This window comes from Schistocerca americana, chromosome X, assembly GCF_021461395.2.
Source record: "Schistocerca americana isolate TAMUIC-IGC-003095 chromosome X, iqSchAmer2.1, whole genome shotgun sequence".
Classification (NCBI taxonomy): Eukaryota; Metazoa; Arthropoda; class Insecta; order Orthoptera; family Acrididae; genus Schistocerca; species Schistocerca americana.
Window position 1 is genome coordinate 303469961 of NC_060130.1, and position 21509 is coordinate 303491469.

Consider the following 21509-nt stretch of genomic DNA (forward strand, 5'->3'; position numbering starts at 1 on the left):
TCTATCTGAAACATTCCCATTAACAGGTTTCCAGTTGCATATTTCTCATTTTAAACCATTCCCTTGACCAGCATCTTGTTTTCTTCTTCTTTAAACACAGTGCAGAGGCAACGTTAGAAATGCTCTATCAACATCTGTAGCCATTCCCACTAGTGGCAAAAGACAGTGTACAGAATAAGTGTCTGATTCAAAAGTAAGGTTAAATTGACCAGCTTTCTTAGTACACGTATGTGCTTGTTTAACACATTCATGGCTAGACAAGAGTGAACTTGATGGCTAAGTTTGCTCTTTCAGGAGGGACTTAATAACTTTGGACTTAATTTTTTCTTTTTTGAACATAGTGCCAAAGTCAATGCCAGGACTTCTTTGTATGCATTTGTGGCTGTACTCACTATGCTCAAACTACACACGAACACGAATAGTGTCTACTTCAAAGTTAGGTTAAACTGACAAACATTGTTTGAACATGTATGGGGTTGCTTGGCAAATCCATGGCCAGATATGAGCAATTTTATCAAAAACATTTGAGCATTTACAGGGGCCTTTAGCCATTTACACACTGAATCTAATCAGTACTGAGACACCAATGAAAATTTAATCAGTCACTGAGCTGTTGCTTCCCTGTATTGCTTTAGGCACAGTCACAGCTAAAGGTGAATTATGAATAAATCACACAAGGAAGGAACATTAGGATTTAATGTTACGTCCATGGCAAAGTCATTGAAGATGGATCAAGAGTTCAAATACTACAAGGATGGGGAAGGAAATTAGTCATTTTCTTTCCAAAGGCAAGAGCCTGACATTCACCTCAAGGAAATCACAGACAATCCATTGAATGACCAGATACGGGTTTGAACCCCACTCATCCCAAATGCAGGTCCACTGTGCCAGTCACTTGCTTGGTAAGTGAATAAACGAGACATTCTAAGTCTGTCTCCAATAAATAGAATAATGGCACAATAATATTAACATTTGGCAATTGTGGAGACCAGAGTAGACATGTTAGTTTATGCTCGTTTTCATCAGACCAATGTATGTCACTTTCAAGTGTGTGAGAGATCACCACTATCTTGGAAGATGTAATCCTGAGGTCGGGACAAAACTTGCTTTACTGGATGAACAGTACCCTCTTTCTGTATGAGCATAGCACACACTAAAACACACATCATCACTGCATTCAGGCTTGTATGATTCCTCTAGTACAATTCATATAGTATATTAGAGGTTTCGATTAGTCAGGATTTGTTATCCCTGGAGCACTGGGTGTCTCCTCCTGGTTTGTAATATCAGTACTGATGATGAACGGTTTTCTTTTACATAGTTTAGTTCCCACTTTACTACATATGAAGCTGAGCACTGTGGTACACGTCGTCCTGTCACAATAAAAGTTAACATTCTTTTTTCCTTCTTTTCTTTTCTTTTTTCTTTTTTAAGTGGACAAAGTTTCCTACAGTTACGACACTGAATGCTGGAAGATCTGTGATTGTTTTCACAAATGCTCCAACTATGCAGGAATCAATGAACTTGCCACTGTCCGATGTCTTTAAGGTCCAGAAAAATGATTGATTAACGTAATATCGTAGCAATTAGAACACAGTGGAGGCTTATAACAGTTACAGAGATTTCCAGAATGAATTACTTAATAACCCTCCTGGAATAATAAACAAATGTATGCACCTGTATTAATCTATTTCTGAACTTTGGTTCAGAAGTGATTTAAAAAGAAGTGTTAAAGATATAGGAGTTCATAGATGCAAACTGTTTAACCCTCTATTGCATGGCTGTTTTTTAGTACATGAATTTCAGTGGGGGAAAAAATTGCCCTGAGGTAGGGTCTGACACACAAAATACTATGTAACATGTTGAACATATAAATTTTGACTTGAAACTTCCTGGCAGATTAAAACTGTGTGCCGGACCGAGACTCAAACTCGGGACCTTTGCCTTTCGCGGGCAAGTGCTCTACCAACTGAGCTACCCAAGCACGACTCACGCCCCGTCCTCACAGCCTTACTTTTGCCAGTACCTCGTCTCCTAAGGCTGTGAGGCCGGGGCGTGAGTCGTGCTTGGGTAGCTCAGTTGGTAGAGCACTTGCCCGCGAAAGGCAAAGGTCCCGAGTTCGAGTCTCGGTCTGGCACACAGTTTTAATCTGCCAGGAAGTTTCATATCAGCGCACACTCCGCTGTAGAGTGAAAATTTCATTCTAAATTTTGACTTAATCGATATTTTAGGTTTGCTGCCAAATCGAAACAATTTGAAAATACTGATTAATTACCATTACAGTGCCATAGAAACATAATCTTTGTTATCATCAAGCATCATTTCACATACCTTAAAAATCTTAGTGGCAAAAATAATTCTCTCTTTCAGCTTCTTTCGTGTATGTTTACATGCACTAGACCTGCAGCAGAGATTATTGATTTTGAACTATTTCTGCCAACATAATGAAGCTAAACTCAGTTTAGCTTGATGCAGTCGCACTGTATGTGTTACGAGAAGGTGATATCATGCATATATGAGTAGTTTCCCTACCATTATACATAAATTTGTGGTTTGTTGCCAAATGGCAACACCATGCAATACATGGTAAATCATCATCTAACCATACACTGTAACTAAATAATATCTTACTGAACTTCAGGAAAAATTAACACTTACCCATCTGAAAAGTCAATGCCGGAGAAGACATTCGACCATCACCTCCATTTGAAAATGCCAAGACCCTCATGTGATAGATTTTACCTGGTGACAAATTATCCACATATGCTTCTAGCTTTGAACCGACATAAACAATTGTGTCATTTGCTGTGCTCATGTCTTGATCAATCTCCCAAATACGGACCTGGAAAATAAATACATAAATAAATTAAAAATGGAGTGAAATTAAATATATAGAAGATGAAAGGAACAAAGATTTTCAGAAACAAAAAACAATGATATTTTACAAGGCATAACAAAATTATGTTAGTGCAAATCAAAGATGTGATGCGAGGGGTTTCTCTTGACGTACTTGGGAGTTCCAGTTTCAAAATGCTTTAAAAAAGAACCACTGCTCAGAAGGATATCAAATTTGACTGGATTATTATCAAAGAAGGGGGAAAAGTTGTGGAAACAAAAGAATTTAACAAAAATTTTACTGTAGATGGTGCTGCAAGTGGCAGAATATGCAAAATAAAAGATGTGGGTTACACGGCTGTTCCTCAGTCTGTATCTCTGATGTTTGGCATGACTGCCTCAATACATGATTGCACTGCATGTAAAGCTCTTTTACAAGTAACAAGTACAGTAACTGTGTGCCAGTAGCTCTGCAGAAGTTCCACATACTCAAAGGTATGAGAAAAGGTGTTGGTCCGATTGTCTGGAGAAAATGATTATGATATTCACAAAGGGGATTTCTTTGAAAGTGCATTGTGGCAGTAGATGATGTGGCCACAGCACTGTAGGAGGGGTCGAATGGTCGTGTGCAAACATCCAGTGCACGCAGAATTGTCCGAACACTGGACATGCCTGTGAGCAGAGTGCATAAAATTCTTTTTTGAAAAATGAAGAAAACCACTGGACAGTTGCTTAATCCACTATCTTTATTGGGTACATGGCCGTTTCGGACCAGTTACAATTCCACCATCTGGCATAAAAAATAAAATCACTTAATCATGTGGGGTCAACCTCACCCCAATGTTGTCATGGAACCAAAGATTTTGTGTCAAAAATGTAAAATGGACAAAAATTCCATAACAGCCATACCTCTCATGTTGTTATGGAATTTTTGTCCATTTTATTTTCCATGACAACATTAGGGTGAGGATGACCTCAGATGATTATGTGATTTTATTTTTTTTACACCAGATGATGGAACTGTAACAGTTTTGAAACCTGTCGTGTACACAATAGAGTGTGTGGATTAAGCAACTGGACTGCGGTTTTCTTCATTTTTCCAAAAAGGACTTGTCCAGTTGTGACTGCCCCACAAAAACAACTCTTGGTGCACAAAATTCTACGAAGGATCCTGCATTGCTTTCCGTACAAAATAATCCATCTTCAGGGATTGCTTCATGCTTACCTTCCAGTAAAACAAACGTATGTTCTAGAATTTCTTGCTTGCATGGAATTGCACAATGATTTTCCATGAAACATACTGTGGATAGATGAAGCCCATTTCCATCTCCAAGGACACGACAATACGCAGAAATGCAGATTATGGGCAACAGAAAATTGGCTCACACGTCAACTAGTACTGCTTCATTGTGCACAGGTAACTGCATAGTGCAAGTTGATGGCATCATTTGTCGTAGGACCATTTTTTTTTTTAAGTAGATGAGTCCTGTTACTTGTACTGTCAGTAATAAACACTATGAGAATCTTTTGTGCACCAATGTCTTTCTAACCCTTCGACGGCATGGATGCATGGATAGAATCATTTATCATTTTTGTGAAAGACGACGCTCCTCCACACATTGCATAGACAGTGAACCAGTTGCTGCAGAGGCATTTTGGAAATGCCAGAATTATCAGCCATAATTTCCCTACAGCCTGACTATCTAGATCACCTGATACTGTGTGACTTCTAGCTGTGGAGTTATCTGAAAGATGCAGTGTTCAGAGCTCCAATTAAAACCATAGCTGAATTGAAGGTGTGCATTGTGCAAGACATCCTGAACATGACCCCTGCGAAACTCTGCTCTGTTGCGGAACATGCTGTTTCTCAGTTTCAACTTGCAGCAGAAAATGATGGACAGAATACTGAACATATCTCGTGCCAGTCTCACTACAATTAAAAACCAATTTCACTGCTGCTTTTTATGTGGTTTTTGACCTCAGGACAGTTAAAAATTGATGTCATTATTGTTTTTTCCACAGTTTTTGGCCAAAGGAAATTAAAAACTTTTGCCATTGTTGATTTGTACATGGTTTTTGGCCTCAGGACAGTAAAAGCCAGATTCTTCCCATCTGGTGTGGTACTGCCGTGGTGGGTGGTCTTACCTGACTAACAGTGCTGCAACTGCTGAATGTCAGACACGTGTGGTTCTGCACACTGCACACTACAGTTGGTTTAATGTGCAACTCACACCACAGCATTTGTAATGTGATTCGTCTAGCCAAACCCATTTAAATTATGATTCTTACAGTGCTATCTATTGGGAAAATATTTCTTAATTTTCCCCCCATAACATTATCCCCCCCCCCCTTCTTCAATAATATTCTGTTCAAATGTGATGTCATTCTGACCAGTGGTTCTTTTTTTTTACACTGTTTTGTAACTGAAATGTTAATTAAAACCACCCTGTATATTTATAGATATTGGTATCTTTGATTTCATTACAACAATCTATTCTGAGTACAATAATTTCCCACCAACAAACAATACATGAGAGTAGAAACACCATATTTAATAAGAGAACAACAGTTATGTGTTACTGTCAGCTTTAAATTTACCAGTTAGTGTGAAGATAATATATGCATACAATAACAGTAATTATTACACCTATTTGTTATGTCCCACAATGAGAAGAATAAACAAGACAACTTAAAAAAGTAAAACAATTCCATAAAAAGGATGTCGTACCTGATTTGCAAGTTTATATACAGTTGTGATTAGTACATAACTTTTTAAATGTACTGGAAACATTCTTGACAGGAAGATTACTAACTTTATTAAATAAAATAAAATCATTTCAAAGATGTTCAAGTTGATGCTTTGAGCACACTTGTCCAGCAAAAGGTGCCAAAATATTCTCAGTAACATGATGTAGATAATTGTCTCTGGTTTGCACACAAATGGAGTGTTGTCCTGATTCAGAATAGGTCCTTTTTCCAAATTTCAACCACCATACGGTACACAATAAATCAGCTGAACTGCTTTTGTAAGTGTGTGTTCATTTTGACACTGATCCACTACGCACACATTCTTTTGATCAGTTGCTTCTACGCAGTTACCACTTTCAGATGAATTTTTCTGTCATCAAGCCCCATACTGGAGCCACACCAGAAGTCCCGAACAATAGCTGACCAGGCTGTCTGACAATTTGTTTCTTAAGTACACTTTACAGTAGGAATATTAAGTATTGAAAACAATACAATAGTGGCTTTTGCGGCGCGAATGCAAGCCACACTTTTCTTTCCGGTTTTTGGAATCCAAAAAACTGCATGCAGTTTACATTCGGGTGTAAAGCCTAAGAAGTTCCGAAAAATGCCACTAGTTGCTGCCGTAAGTGCTTGTGGCCTTTATTGCTGCTTTTTGCCACTAGAAGCCGCCACAGAAGCCATTGTGTTAGTTTTGAGTAATGAATGTTAACGTATTTTTTATCATGTGTGAATTTAGCAATTCTTCAAATATTCATAGCAATTAAAAAAATCTCTTTACATATATACCATCAAAACGGACGTTTTGAAGAAACTTGACAAGCGTGGCTTTAAATTTCGACAACTCCAGCTAATGAGAGCAGTGCTCGCAAAAACATTTGTTTCAGTTTGCTTTTGAACTTCAGTAAGACATGGAGACAGCAAAACTAACAACTTTCAGCTTGTTTCAGCAACAGGAAAGAATTTTCTGGACCACAACGTGGCTGCCACAATGAGTTGGAATTCGTAGTGAATTTTGTGAGGAAGCAGAAATAATTCAAGTTAAAGCATGTCAGAAAATCCAGGATTTTAAAGGGTGCCACAATTGGGCCAGAAAAATATGGGGAAAAAACTCGTCCCATTTCAGTGCTACATCATCAAACTGCGCACCGGAAATACATGCTGGCTTGTACGGCCGATGGCCATAAACAGCCACCATTCATTTCACATGTAAGACTGGTTCACGGAGGACATGGTTTTAGAGTGGATCAGACCTCTCTGGCAACGTCGTTCTGGTACTTTGCTAGGTTTGCCACGTATGCTTGTGTTAGATTTGTACGCAGATCACTGTACACCAGCTGTGGAGGGGGGGGGGGGTATATTAGCAGAGGTATAAACGGACTTGGTTGTAATTCCAGAATGGATGACGTCCATTCTGCATCCGTTAGATGTTTAAACAAACTTTTTATGGACAAGCGGAAAAATATGTATACATGGTGCCTAATGAAAGAGGATAGGCAATTAACACCTACAGGACATGTTAAACGTGCAAGATGTCTCAAGTGTGCGTGTGCATTAGTCAATCTTGGAAATGTCTCCCAAGTGAAACTGTTCGTCTGGCATTTAAAAAATACTGTATTTCTAACATGCTTGATGGCAGAGAGGATGATACTTTGTACAAAAGTAGCAACAAGGAGTCGCTAGCATTCATAATAAAACATGAAAAATCATGACTGTGCTTCGGTATGCAGTGCAGCGAGCATGCCTGTGACGTCACTGCTCACAGCTCATGTGTGTGTAGATCAGGAATACTATATTTTGATAGATATCGTGAATTTTCACTGTTGTCGGTGTTTTGCGATGTAATTGTAATTTTAGGTGTCCCAAATCCCTGAGAGGTAGGGCCACTTAATATTCTATCTGTGGTGTCACCGCCAGACACCACACTTGCTAGGTGGTAGTTTTAAATCGGCCGCGGTCCATTAGTACATGTCGGACCCGCGTGTCGCCACTTCAGTGATAGCAGACCAAGTGCCACCACAAGGCAGGTCTCGAGATACGGACTAGCACTCGCCCCAGTTGTACGGACGACGTAGCTAGCGATGCACACTGACGAAGCCTCGCTCATTTGCAGAGCAGATAGTTAGAATAGCCTTCAGCTAAGTCAATGGCTACGACCTAGCAAGGCGCCATTAGTAACATTGCATGTATCTAAAGAGTCTCACTTGTATCGCCACAATCTCCAGACGTACCAAAAGGATGGATTAAAGTTAAGTATTCCAGAAGCTACGTACTTTTCTTTATAGCATTCATTACGTATCCTGTTTCAGACCTCACGCCATCCTGCTTTAGCTTAGCGCGTGCCTTTCGGCTTCCTCTCATTGTGTCTAGGCTGTCTTGTCTAGACACAACACTATCCATCATATGATGAGCCATATCTTTCACTTGTAAGTCCGGCTTGAAATCACAGTAAAATTTATTTTATTTTATTTGATTAATTTTTATTTATTTATTTTTTTCTTCTTCTCCGAGTCTCATTTCTGGGGTGCAGCTTGCATTCGAGGTCGACTTGCAATCGGGTAAATACGGTAACTACAGTACTTGTGGTGGCTACTAGCAGGATTTTTCGGAACTTCCGTAGGCTTTGCCTCCAAATGCAAGCATCGTGTAATACGGGCTTTAAGAACCTATGAACTCTAGCATTTATATTGGATACAGTAGATCATCTTCCATATCGATTCCTCGCTACATGCACGAGCAAGCTCGAACTTAGCCGACCATAGCCAAATACTAGCAATGTACAGCGTGCTAACACTTGCGCCGCTTTGCATGCTTGCACGTGGCCAAGCTCTGTCTGAGTCTGTACGTTCATAGCAGCATTACAGTACAGCGTCAGTTTATGCAAGTTTGCATCAGTTCGTGTATTACTGTGTACTGCGTGGAGAATCCAGCTGTGTATCAGTTTGCTCACTCACATTCATTGTTGTAGTGAAATTGACTATGGCAACAAAAAGAAAAACTCTATCTGTCACGGAGAAAGTGAACTTGATTCGGGAAGTGGAGAGAAACGCAAATGTGCCCGTAAGTGAAATGGCTCTATGCCTGGGACTTGCACAGTTTTCATTCTCAGGAATATTGAAGAATAAGGAGAACATTCTGGATCGAGAAACACAGTGCAGTTTAAAAGCAAAGCAGAGGAAAAAATGTTAAAAAGTCGCTGTATGAAGAAATGGAATCGAAGCTACTGGAGTGGTTCAAGAGAGCACTTGCTGAAAATTTACCAATCGATGGGGCATTGATAAAAATGAAAGCATCTACAATATCAGGGAAACTTGGGCTAACAGAATTCAAAGCTTTGGATGGTTGGCTGGATACGTTCAAAAAATGCTATGGGATAACTTGCAGGGCAGTATGTGGAGCGAGTACTGCAGTTAGTGATGAAAGTGTTGGACACTGGAAAGAAGAGGTGCTGCCACCCCTCTTGGAAGATTTCGAATCTCGGGATGTGTACAATGTGGATGAAACAGGCCTGTTTTACCAACTCATGCCCTCTAAAGCCCTAAGTGTTAAAGGAGAAGCATGCCATGGAGGAAGAATGAGCAAGCAGAGATATACTGTTCTCTTATGTAGCAATGCAGATGGCAGCGACAAGCTGGATCCCACAGTAACTGGAAAGTTCCACAAACCACGTTGCTTTAAGAACAGTGCTACGCTGCCATCTAAGTATTATAGCAACAAAAGTGCTTCGATGACTGCGGACTTGTTCAAAAAGTTCTTGCAAGCTTTTGATGCACGAATGGGTGCTAAAAACAGGAAGGTTGTTCTCTTTGTGATCAAGTGTCCTGCTCATCCAACAGACTTAGGATTTCTGCAGAATGGGAAAGTGCATTTCTTTCCTGCAAATTGCACTAGCAGACTCCAGCCCATGGATCTAAGGGATTATTCATAGCCTGAAAACCAAGTATTGGAAAGCTCTTCTCCTGAAAGCACTTGCTTATTGATAGGAATGAAGTGCTTAAATTGAACATCCTGCAACCAATACATATGCTCACAGGAGCTTGGAAAATGGTAACTAAGGAAACTATGTCAAATTGCTTTCATAAGGCTGGATTTAATGAAATGAGCACTCACAACAAAGACGGTGACAAAGCAGTAGCGGAATGCACAATTGGGTGCAGGTATCTAACAATTTACCCATCACTTTTGATGAATTTGTGGCTTGTGATGATGATGCCATCACTGCATACATCTGACATGTTGAGGAAATCTACGGAGCTGAAGTAAAGCAGAATGATGAAGATATTGAAGAAGATGACGATATTGGGGATGAAGAAATGCAAACACTGTCATTCAGTGAAGCTATTGCCAGCATCAACATTGTCCAGAGATTTGTCACAGCACTTGAAGTGGACAGCCCTGTTATAGACAAAGTAAATCAATAGGAGATGGACACTTTGAACCTAAAATCCAACAGTGCTAAAAAGCAGACTATCATTTTTGATTAAAGGTATCTCAAGAAACAAGGCACTGTGAAAGTTGTGTAAATATGTGTTGTACATAAGAAAAGTAACTCGATTTATTATATTACTGTAATTGTGTAAGTATTTTGTGGATGTTTTAATCTTTTAGTGTGCTGGGAAACTATGATCTTTGACTACTGTATTAGTGCTACAAAAAAAGTTGTAACTACAGTACAGTGTGTAGGGTAGGTATCTCCTCGTTTTATTGTTGTTATTGTGTAAATTATGCATGTTGGTGCAATTCATGTCAATACAGGCAAAGAGTTCTGGAAAAGGATTTCTTTATATCGAAACCTCGATTTAAGGTAAACCCCCATTTAAGGTTAAAAGATTCTGGTCCCTAAAAAAACGTTAAATAGGGGTTCTACTGTAGTTGAGAGGTCAGTACAAGTAAACTTTGGGGCTATGGCAGGAATGAGGGGCTCTTATTTAACAGTTATACTTCATAATAACATTTGTTTCAGTGGACCTGTACAGAAGAAAATTCTCCAACAAACTGTCCAAATTTGGAGGCCCATGCCATCACAGCCTGTCTACCTCAGTCAATCCACTGCCTCAATCCCCTCTAAGCAAAACACATATATGATGTCACTGCAATGTATCTGCAATTGTACTCACGGATGTGGACAACCTCATATCAGACAGAGCATGTTTAGTGGGGTCATGTTAAATCCCACAGTGTCAGCCTTGAAGAGAGAATATTTTCAGTGTATAGAAATTTAATTATGGAGTATGTGAAGGCACTATATTAGGGCCATTATTATTATTATTATTATTATTGTAAGCATTAAAATTTATTACAGTCAGGAACAGGGGCCATGTTGTTTGCATATTATGTTAGACTTTTAATTAAAGACTACAATTACATCAATTTATAGCTACAAGTACCTACAGCACTCATTGTACCAGTGTTCCAGTTCAACTGGAGTGATGATTCCTGTCAGGTGGAGTGGGTGAGGGGAAATAGGGGTGGTTGGTTGGTTTGGGGAAGGAGACCAGACAGCGTGGTCATCGGTCTCATCGGATTAGGGAAGGATGGGGAAGGAAGTCGGCCGTGCCCTGTCAGAGGAACCATCCCGGCATTTGCCTGGAGTGATTTAGGGAAATCACGGAAAACCTAAATCAGGATGGCCGGACGCGGGATTGAACCGTCGTCCTCCCGAATGCGAGTCCAGTGTCTAACCACTGCGCCACCTCGCTCGGTGGAAATAGGGGTGGTATGGAGGCTTGGAGGGAAGGGTGCTGTAACTTTTGCACAGTCTTTTACGTGGGCCACCAACCAACTGTCCAGCCAAATTAATGAGCATTGCCAAACTGTGGCAATGAGTGATGTTGACGACTTAGTAGTGGAACACACTGTCGAGCACGGCATGCTCGACTTCACTGGCTGCTTCAAAACCTATGCTATCTAGATACAGCACTGATACCAACTTCTCTTAATTATGTAGATGGAAGTAGATGTACTCTTGGCGTCAATCTCAGCTAGCCCCTCTGCCCTATCCACCTCCAACCCTGTTCCCATGCCCCTCACTTCACTCATTTTACACTGCAACCGTCCTCTCTGCAGTCTCCCTCTTCCTGTGTTCATTTTCCCCCTCCCAGTCCACTCCTCCAGGTCACTGTGTGCCACAAGCATCTCCTCCTGCTTCAGCCGTTAGAGTGAGTGTACTGGCGCTATATTCCTATTGCATCTGTTTGCTGCCTCTTCCTCTCCACAGCCCCTCATGCCAAGTACTGCTACATTGTAGACATTTCTGTGTGTGTGTGTGTGTGGGGGGGGGGGGGGGGGGGGGGAGAGGCGCATGTGTCCGAGACTATTAACTTGCCAATGAGGTGGTCTTAATTCTCTATTTACTGCATCGGTGTATAACACAACAACACAGAGATACAGAATAAATTGGATGGCTTACAATTTGGTGTAGCTGTGCTCTATATGGGGTATCCAAAGCAACTGGGCTATATATTTTAGAGGAATCTAAACTGAATACTTTGTCAATGAATATTTATTTTTTAAATGATTAATGGAAAATCTCATATAAAGATGTGAAACAAATACTAACAAAGAGATAGAGGGGCTGGCCAGTACTTACCTCAGCTCAGTACAGCCGATAGATACACATAAAACAGAACTGAAAATTTACGTTCCTAGCTTTTGGAACAAATGTTCCTTCATTGGGGAGGAGAGAGGGGAAAGAAAGGGAAGAAGGGAAAGGAGATTCAGTTACTCAAAACCCAGGTTATGAAGCAACAGGGAAAGGAAAATAGGGAGGGTAGCAAGGATGGAGGCATGGTTGTCAGAGGGAAGCCAAAGATATTCTACTGTAAGTACTGTGCCAGCTTCAAACCAAAGAGGATGCATACAGAAGTAAAGAGGTATATAGTATAAAGATAAACACAACTATGTAGGATGAAAACATGCGTGAATGGCTAAAGAGGAAAGGGAAAGAGAAGAAGACTGAAGAGTGAATGGGAGTGAGGTTGTTTAACGTAGGTTCAGTCCAGGGGGATGGCGGGATGAAAGGATGTGTTGGAGTGCAAGTTCCCATCTCCACAGTTCAGAGGGACTGGTGTTGGGTGGGAGAAGCCAAATGGCACATACAGTGTAGCAGGTTCCTAGGTCCCTAGAATTATGCTGGAGGGCATGCTCCGCTACTGGGTATTGGGCATCTCCTAGGCGGACAGTTCGTCTGTGTCCGTTCATGCGCTCAGCCAGTTTAGTTGTTGTCATGCCGATGTAAAAGGCTGTGCAGTGCAGGCATGTCAGTTGATAAATGACATGTGTAGTTTCACACGTAGCCCTGCCTTGAATTGTGTATGTTTTACCAGTAGCGGGGCTGGAGTAGGTGGTTGTGGGGGGATGCATGGGGCAGGTTCTGCAGCGGGGTCGGTTACAGGGGTAGGAACCGCTGGGTAGAGAAGGTAATCTGGGAATATTGTAGGGTTTAACAAGGATGTTACGGAGGTTAGGGGGGCGACGAAAGGCAACTCTGGGTGGTGTGGGGAGAATTTTGTCCAGGGATGATCTCATTTCAGGGGTTGACTTGAGAAAGTCATATCCCTGGCGGAGTAATTTGTTGATGTTTTCGAGGCCAGGATAATATTGGGTGACAAGGGGGATGCTTCTGTGTGGTCTGGGGGTAGGAACATTGTTGTTGGACGGGGAGGAATGTATTGCTCGGGAAATCTGTTTGTGGACAAGGTCTGCAGGATAGTTGCGGGAGAGGAAAGCACTGGTCAGGTTATTGGTGTAATTGTTGAGGGATTCGTCACTGGAGCAGATACGCTTGCCACGAATACCTAGGCTGTAGGGAAGGGAGTGTTTGATGTGGAAAGGATGGCAGCTATCAAAGTGAAGGTACTGTTGCTTGTTTGTGGGTTTGATATGGACAGAGGTGTGGATGTGAGCTTCAACAAGATGAAGGTAGAAGGTAGGGGTACGTGGCTCAGGTGGAGTGAGTAAATCTATGGAAGTCGTTGTGAGGCCTTGTGAGGGACCTTGGATTTTTAGGATTTTTTGCAGCTCAGTCTGGATGGAGGGAATGGGGTCCTGGGTAACAGCTTTGTAGGTTGAGGTGTCAGAGAGTTGACGCAGTCCTTCTGCCACATACTCCACACGGTCAAGTACGACAGTTGTGGAGCCTTTATCCGCCGGGAGGATGACAATAGAGCGGTCTATTTTCAGCTCCTTAATGGCACGGGATTCAGCTGGGGTGATGTTGGGGGTTGTCGGGATGTTCTTCAAGAAGGACTGGGAGGCAACACTGGATGTGAGGAATTCCTGAAATGTCTGCAAGGGATGGTTTTGGGGGAGGGAAGGAGGATCCCTTTGAGAAGGCAGTCGGAACTGTTCTAGACAGGGTTCAACACTGGGTCTAGTATTTGGGGGCTGTGTTTGGGTAGTGAAGTGATATTTCCAGTTGAGGTTCCGGGTGAATGAGAGGAGATCTTTAACCAGGGCAGTGTGGTTGAATTTAGGCATGGGGCTAAAGGTTAAGCCTTTTGATAGAACAGATGTCTCTGGAGGAGAGAGGGATCTGGAGGTTTAGGACTGAATTGGGACTGGTGATATGTGGCATTTGACTGTGGTTATAGTTGAGATTTGGTCTGTGTGGGGTATGTGCTGGGATGGGGAGATTGAGTAGGGTGGCTAGGCTAGGTTTGTTGGCTATGAGGGGGGTTTGTTGAAGGTTCTGTTGTGGTTGGTGTTTGTGAGGGATAGGGAGAGGGACCCCACTTCTTAGGTGTTGCACTAGCACTGTGGACAGTTTTTTCAGGTGGTGTGTGGCATGGAACTCAAGTTTGCAGCTGGCTTCTAGGATGATGTTCCTCAGTGTGTTCTCCAAGCAAGGGTTTGAGAGGTGGAGGACTTTGAAGAGAGATAGGAGCTGTTGGGAGTGGTGGTTACATGAAGTAGTGTAGAGATTCAGGACAAGTTGGGTATGGGGTTAAGGATTGAAGGTTCTGGAAGTCCAGGAGAGACTGGTGGAAGGAGGAATTGCACCCGGAGATGGGAACTTATAAGGTAAGCCCTTTAGGGGTAATTCCAAAGGTTAAGCAGGACCGGAGGAAAAGTATGTGGGATTGCAGTTTGGCTACGGTGAATGCATGTTTCCGGAATGAATGTAAATAATGTGGTATAGGATTAGGGTACATAGTGGGTAACTGATGGGTAGGGGAATTAAATAACTAAAGTTGAAATAGTAATCATAAGAAGGAATAAATAGGAATAAAACACGGAGGGAAGGACGAGAAGGAAGATCTTCCAAAGGAAGATCTTCCAAAAACCTCGTTCCTTATCACACTTACCAACTTCATCCTCACCCATAATTACTTCACTTTTGAAGGCCAGACCTACAAACAAATCAGGGGAACGGCCATGGGAACCAGGATGGCTCCGTCCTATGCCAACCTCTTCATGGGCCGCATGGAGGAGGCTTTCCTGAAGACCCAACAGCTGCTTCCCCTGGCCTGGTATAGGTTTATAGATGACATCTTTGTGGTCTGAACTCATGGTGAAGAAACACTCCTTAATTTCCTCCATAACCTCAACTCCTTTTCGAATCTGAATTTCACCTGGTCCTTCTCCAAAACCCAAGCCACCTTCCTGGATGTTGACCTTCATCTTGTTGAAGCTCACATCCACACCTCTGTCCATATCAAACCCACAAACAAACAACAGTACCTTCACTTTGATAGCTGCCATCCTTTCCACATCAAACACTCCCTTCCCTACAGCCTAGGTATTCGTGGCAAGCGTATCTGCTCCAGTGACGAATCCCTCAACAATTACACCAATAACCTGACCAGTACTTTCCTCTCCTGCAACTATCCTGCAGACCTTGTCCACAAACAGATTTCCCGAGCAATACATTCCTCCCCGTCCAACAACAATGTTCCTACCCCCAGACCACACAGAAGCATCCCCCTTGTCACCCAATATTATCCTGGCCTCGAAAACATCAACAAATTACTCCGCCAGGGATATGACTTTCTCAAGTCAACCCCTGAAATGAGATCATCCCTGGACAAAATTCTCCCCACACCACCCAGAGTTGCCTTTCGTCGCCCCCCTAACCTCCGTAACATCCTTGTTAAACCCTACAATATTCCCAGACTACCTTCTCTACCCAGCGGTTCCTACCCCTGTAACCGACCCCGCTGCAAAACCTGCCCCATGCATCCCCCCACAACCACCTACTCCAGCCCCACTACTGGTAAAACATACACAATTCAAGGCAGGGCTACGTGTGAAACTACACATGTCATTTATCAACTGACATGCCTGCACTGCACAGCCTTTTACATCGGCATGACAACAACTAAACTGGCTGAGCGCATGAACGGACACAGACGAACTGTCCGCCTAGGAGATGCCCAATACCCAGTAGCGGAGCATGCCCTCCAGCATAATTCTAGGGACCTAGGAACCTGCTACACTGTATGTGCCATTTGGCTTCTCCCACCCAACACCAGTCCCTCTGAACTGTGGAGATGGGAACTTGCACTCCAACACATCCTTTCATCCCACTGAAGCTGGCACAGTACTTACAGTAGAATATCTTTGGCTTCCCTCTGACAACCATGCCTCCATCCTTGCTACCCTCCCTATTTTCCTTTCCCTGTTGCTTCATAACCTGGGTTATGAGTAACTGAATCTCCTTTCCCTTCTTCCCTTTCTTTCCCCTCTCTCCTCCCCGATGAAGGAACATTTGTTCCGAAAGCTAGGAACGTAAATTTTCAGTTCTGTTTTATGTGTATCTATCGGCTTTACTGAGCTGAGGTAAGTACTGGCCAGCCCCTCTATCTCTTTGTTAATATTTATTTTTTTATTGACATAAACAACATACATCTCATAGTAGCAGTTTAAGCTCAAAGCAATTGTTAAAAGTGATAATCATCAGCACTGATGTGTGCATTACCATGCCGCATAAAATTTTCACTATCTCAAATATGCCTGTTGCAATTTGTACAACGAGACTCAGTTTCTACTGAGATTTCATGCACCAATGACTTCCATGTATTCCCATAGGTATCTAGATATCTATCTAGAGAGGATGGTGGCAGTGTGAAATGAGTGAAGTGAGGGACGTGGGAATAGGTGTGGAGATGGATACTGGACAGAGGCTAGCTGTGATTGAGGCCAGGAGTACATGTTGTAAGGACAACTCCCACCTACACAATTCAGAGAAGTTGGTATCGGGGCTATATCTAGATAGCAGTGATCACACTGGCCACAGGGCAGGACTTCCACTTTTAGTACAATATCTGTTGCTCAGATATTCACAAACCTTAATGTTGAAATAGGATGGTACACTGCTGTGACAAAATTGCATCTTATGGTGGACAAGAGATACAGTCTCCAAAAACTATGGCAGCACATTTCAAATTAATATCAAGTAACAAGCACCATTAAAACAAGGTGGCAGCTAATGACTTTCAATTAGTTCATCTTGTACATTTCCAGTCCATAAACTGTGTGGGAATCATTGCTAGTGATCAGACAGAAATGTGGTGTATGGATTTTCATCATTTCAAACACGGTTATTGTGGCAGCTTAAATACCATCACAATTATTAGAGACCTCATTCATGAAAAGTATAAACACCAAGAAGTTCGGCACTGCATAAATGAGCTGGATATCCACTGACTGAATTGAACTATAGGTTCAAAATCACAGGGCCTCATTGCTTGCAAATGCTGCTTTTGCTGTTTCACAGTGCTCTACAAATTGTGTTCTTCAGTGAGCACTTCATGGGCAACTTGACAAGTGCTCATTAATCAATTCTCTTCTATTTTCCACATGACATCACTCCTCAAATTCTGAAGAGTAACCAATTCTTTTTTGATGACTGGCCAACTGTGTGTAGCTTTAAGCCAGTTTCTCAAATGTTTCTATCTGTGGTCATAAATTTCTTCTAATCAGAATAACGTCTGTTAAACTTCTGTCTGTACGCTCATTCAGATTTCTGGATACTACATTCTACTGTACCATGTATTAAATTCATGTCTTTGATAACCAGTATGAATAAATAGTGGTAAAATCCATTATGATTACATCAAAGATGATCAAGTAGTTTTTTTAAAAAGCAGCACCACCAACATGAATGTGGTAGGCACTTAATTGTTATGAAAAATAATCAAACATGTGCCTCATAAATATTGGCTATTACAGTTTTATTTATTTTGATTTACATGCTACTAACCTCATAATGTCATTGGTCAGTATTGTATGACAATTTCTACATTTCTAATATGCACATTAAAAGTAGAAAAAAAAAAAAACCTATTCTTAGCTTATGGAACTGCAAGCTCCTTCCCCAGGGAGGAAAATGGGATAGATTTTGGAATGTTGTGAAGGAGGGGAGAGTCACTCAGACCTGAGGTTGAGATGGACCCAGCAGTTGTTAGGCTGAGGGGAGACAAATACGAAGGGGAAGGAATCAGAGTCAGAGTTCAAAGATAGTAAGCACTGAGCTAGCTTTTGTTTGAAAACAATGGAAGGACAGACTGAGAAGTAAATGACCTTTACTTTTCATGTGTCTATCGCCAGTAGTTAAATTTTGCCTCCTGAATATCAGTAGTGGCCAGCCATTGTGTCTCCGTGTAATTTTACCATTTTCTCAATCAAATTATCTTTTTAAAACAACTTATGTTTCTTTTTTTCTTTTTTTTTAAAAAAAAAACCTAGTACAGAGCTCGCCAATGCTACTTACAATAACTGTATTTGTGGATTTTCCAAGAATTTGTGTACACTACTGTATTTGTCACACAAACATCACGACCAACTACACATCAAACAATCTGTTAAGACATACCTTAAAACCAATGACTGGTTCTTCCTCTGCTGATGGGGCAACATATCGCCACAGTACCTTGACAGTTGTAGGGTTCACCCCAAATACTTGCACTGTCGATGGAGGCTTTTGAGGAGCTTTCCTGTATGTTCGCTCTGAAATTAAATGTCAGAAACTGTAAATAATTTATTAATTTCTTATTCATTTGAATATGCTACTCTTTATTGCCTTAAGGTAACTTCAGAGCTAGGGTGTACAAAGCAGTTACGAAAAACAACAATAAAATTACTACAACATGACTGTCACAGACACAACAAATCATTTTGTTAACAGTGGAAAATTAAATACTAATTGCTGTCATTGCGCCGGCCGAAGTGGCCGTGCGGTTAAAGGCGCTGCAGTCTGGAACCGCAAGACCGCTACGGTCGCAGGTTCGAATCCTGCCTTGGGCATGGATGTTTGTGATGTCCTTAGGTTAGTTAGGTTTAACTAGTTCTAAGTTCTAGGGGACTAATGACCTCAGCAGTTGAGTCCCATAGTGCTCAGAGCCATTTGAACCATTTTGTTGTCATTGCAATCTAAAGCAGTGCATGACACAGAAATTACACAAAACATGTAACTGATAATAATACAGTCATTTCATCAGTATACATGCTACAAAAAGCAGTCATTGTGAGTTGCAATATCATAGGTACATCAAGAAACATAAGAGGGTTGGCAGTGGCTGGGGGAGGGTGGGGGTGGGGGGACGGATTTCACCAAAGTGATGACCTGTACATATATTGATCATCATATCCATAAATGAAATATGATGCTCTCCACATTTTTATTTATGCTTTGTTTATTTTCACAACTTCCCTAAATACGAAATCTCATCCACTGGTTCTATGACCTGATTGTTAATGTTTTCTGTCTTCTTTCTGAATTGTTGGCTGCACATTCTTTACATCTTATTCTACATCTACATCTACATTTATACTCCGCAAGCCACCCAACGGTATGTGGTGGAGGGCATTTTATGTGCCACTGTCATTACCTCCCTTTCCTGTTCCAGTCACGTATGGTTCGCGGGAAGAACGACTGCCGGAAAGCCTCCGTACGTGCTCAAATCTCTCTAATTTTACATTCGTGATCTCCTCGGGGGGTATAAGTAGGGGGAAGCAATATACTCGATACCTCATCCAGAAACGCACCCTCTCGAAACCTGGACAGCAAGCTACGCCATGATGCAGAGCGCCTCTCTTGCAGAGTCTGCCACTTGAGTATGCTAAACATCTCCGTAACGCTATCACGCTTACCAAATAACCCTGTGACAAAATGCGCTGCTCTTCTTTGAATCTTCTCTATCTCCTCTGTCAACCTGACCTGGTACGGATCCCACACTGACGAGCAATACTCAAGTATAGGTCGAACGAGTGTTTTGTAAGCCACTTCCTTTGTTGATGGACTACATTTTCTAAGGACTCTCTCAATTAATCTCAACCTGGTACCCGCCTTACCAACAATTAATTTTATATGATCATTCCACTTCAAATCGTTCCGCACGCATACTCCCAGATATTTTGCAGAAGTAACTGCTACCAGTGTTTGTTCCACTATCATATAATCATACAATACAGGATCCATCTTTCTATGTATTCGCAATACATTACATTTGTCTATGTTAAGGGTCAGTTGCCACTCCCTGCACCAAGTGCCTATCCGCTGCAGATCTTCCTGCATTTCGCTGCAATTTTCTAATGCTGCATCTTCTCTGTATACCACAGCATCATCCGCAAAAAGCCGCATGGAACTTCCGACACTATCTACTAGGTCATTTATATATATTGTGAAAAGCAATGGTCCCATAACACTCCCCTGTGGCAAGCCAGAGGTTACTTTAACGTCTGTAGATGTCTCTCCATTTAGAACAACATGCTGTGTTCTGTTTGCTAAAAACTCTTCAATCCAGCCACACAGCTGGTCTGATATTCCGTAGGCTCTTACTTTATCAGGCGACAGTGCGGAACTGTATCGAACGCCTTCCGGAAGTCAAAGAAAATGTCATCTACCTGTCAGCCTGTATCTAATATTTTCTGGGTCTCACGAACAAATAAAGCGAGTTGGGTCTCACACGATCGCTGTTTCCGGAATCCATGTTGATTCCTACAGAGTAGATTCTGGGTTTCCAGAAATGACATGATACGCGAGCAAAAAACATGTTCTAAAATTCTACAACAGATCGATGTCAGAGATATAAGTCTATAGTTTTGTGCATATGCTCGACGACCCTTCTTGAAGACTGGGAATATCTGCGCTCTTTTCCAATCATTTGGAACCTTCCGTTCCTCTAGAGACTTGCGATACACGGCTGTTAGAAGGGGGGCAAGATCTTTCGCGTACTCTGTGTAGAATCGAACTGGTATCCCGCCAGGTCCAGTGAACTTTCCTCTGTTGAGTGATTTCAGTTGCTTTTCTATTCCTTGGACACTTATTTAGATGTCAGCCAATTTTTTGTTTGTGCGAGGATTTAGAGAAGGAACTGTAGTGCAGTCTTCTTCCTCTGTGAACTTTCAAACTTACTATATTAAGTTCTTCCAATATTAAAGTTTTTGTGCACTAGAGGCAAACAGGTAGTCCAACATGTTTTTCATTTATAAGGACATGAAAGCTTCCTTTAGAGCTACAGAGAATACTTTTAGTGATATGGCATCTGCTTACATGACTCTTGTTTCACCTTCAAATTTTCTATTACCCTGATGAAGTCTAACTGAAGCTGTACCATTAATGTACATATTCTTCCTCAAACTAATACATACTTAATCAATACCTTGTTTATATAGGGCTCTTAATACAAATTCTGTTGATACTGAGTCCACAGCTTTCTCAAAACCTACAAATCACAGACAGAGTACTAATCTACACTCATTGCTACATTCTATAATTTTGTTCATGACTTGCAAATGGACTATTGCGTTATATCCACTTCTAAAGACAGTTTTTTCTTTTGGTTGCTGATCTCATACAGACAGTCGGTAAATAATATTGGAAGTTCCTTTTGTAGAAGGAAAAACCACCCTAGTTGCAAATTTTTACTTTTTTATTCATTCTATGACTAGTTTCGGGCCGAGACCAGTTTTCAAATCATCATAACAAA

At 41.6% G+C, this 21509-nt stretch overlaps 1 protein-coding gene across 1 annotated transcript in view; it reads right to left on the reverse strand.

The window, feature by feature from the left end:
- LOC124554946 (contactin) overlaps positions 1 to 21509 on the reverse strand; it is a 160443-nt gene that overhangs the window by 18041 nt on the left and 120893 nt on the right. Inside the window, exons 20-21 of the mRNA XM_047128645.1 lie at positions 18395 to 18528; positions 2659 to 2842 (exon numbers count right to left, since the gene is read on the reverse strand). Of these exons, the coding sequence (XP_046984601.1) occupies positions 2659 to 2842; positions 18395 to 18528 (318 nt within the window). The remainder of the gene's footprint in view (positions 1 to 2658; positions 2843 to 18394; positions 18529 to 21509) is intronic.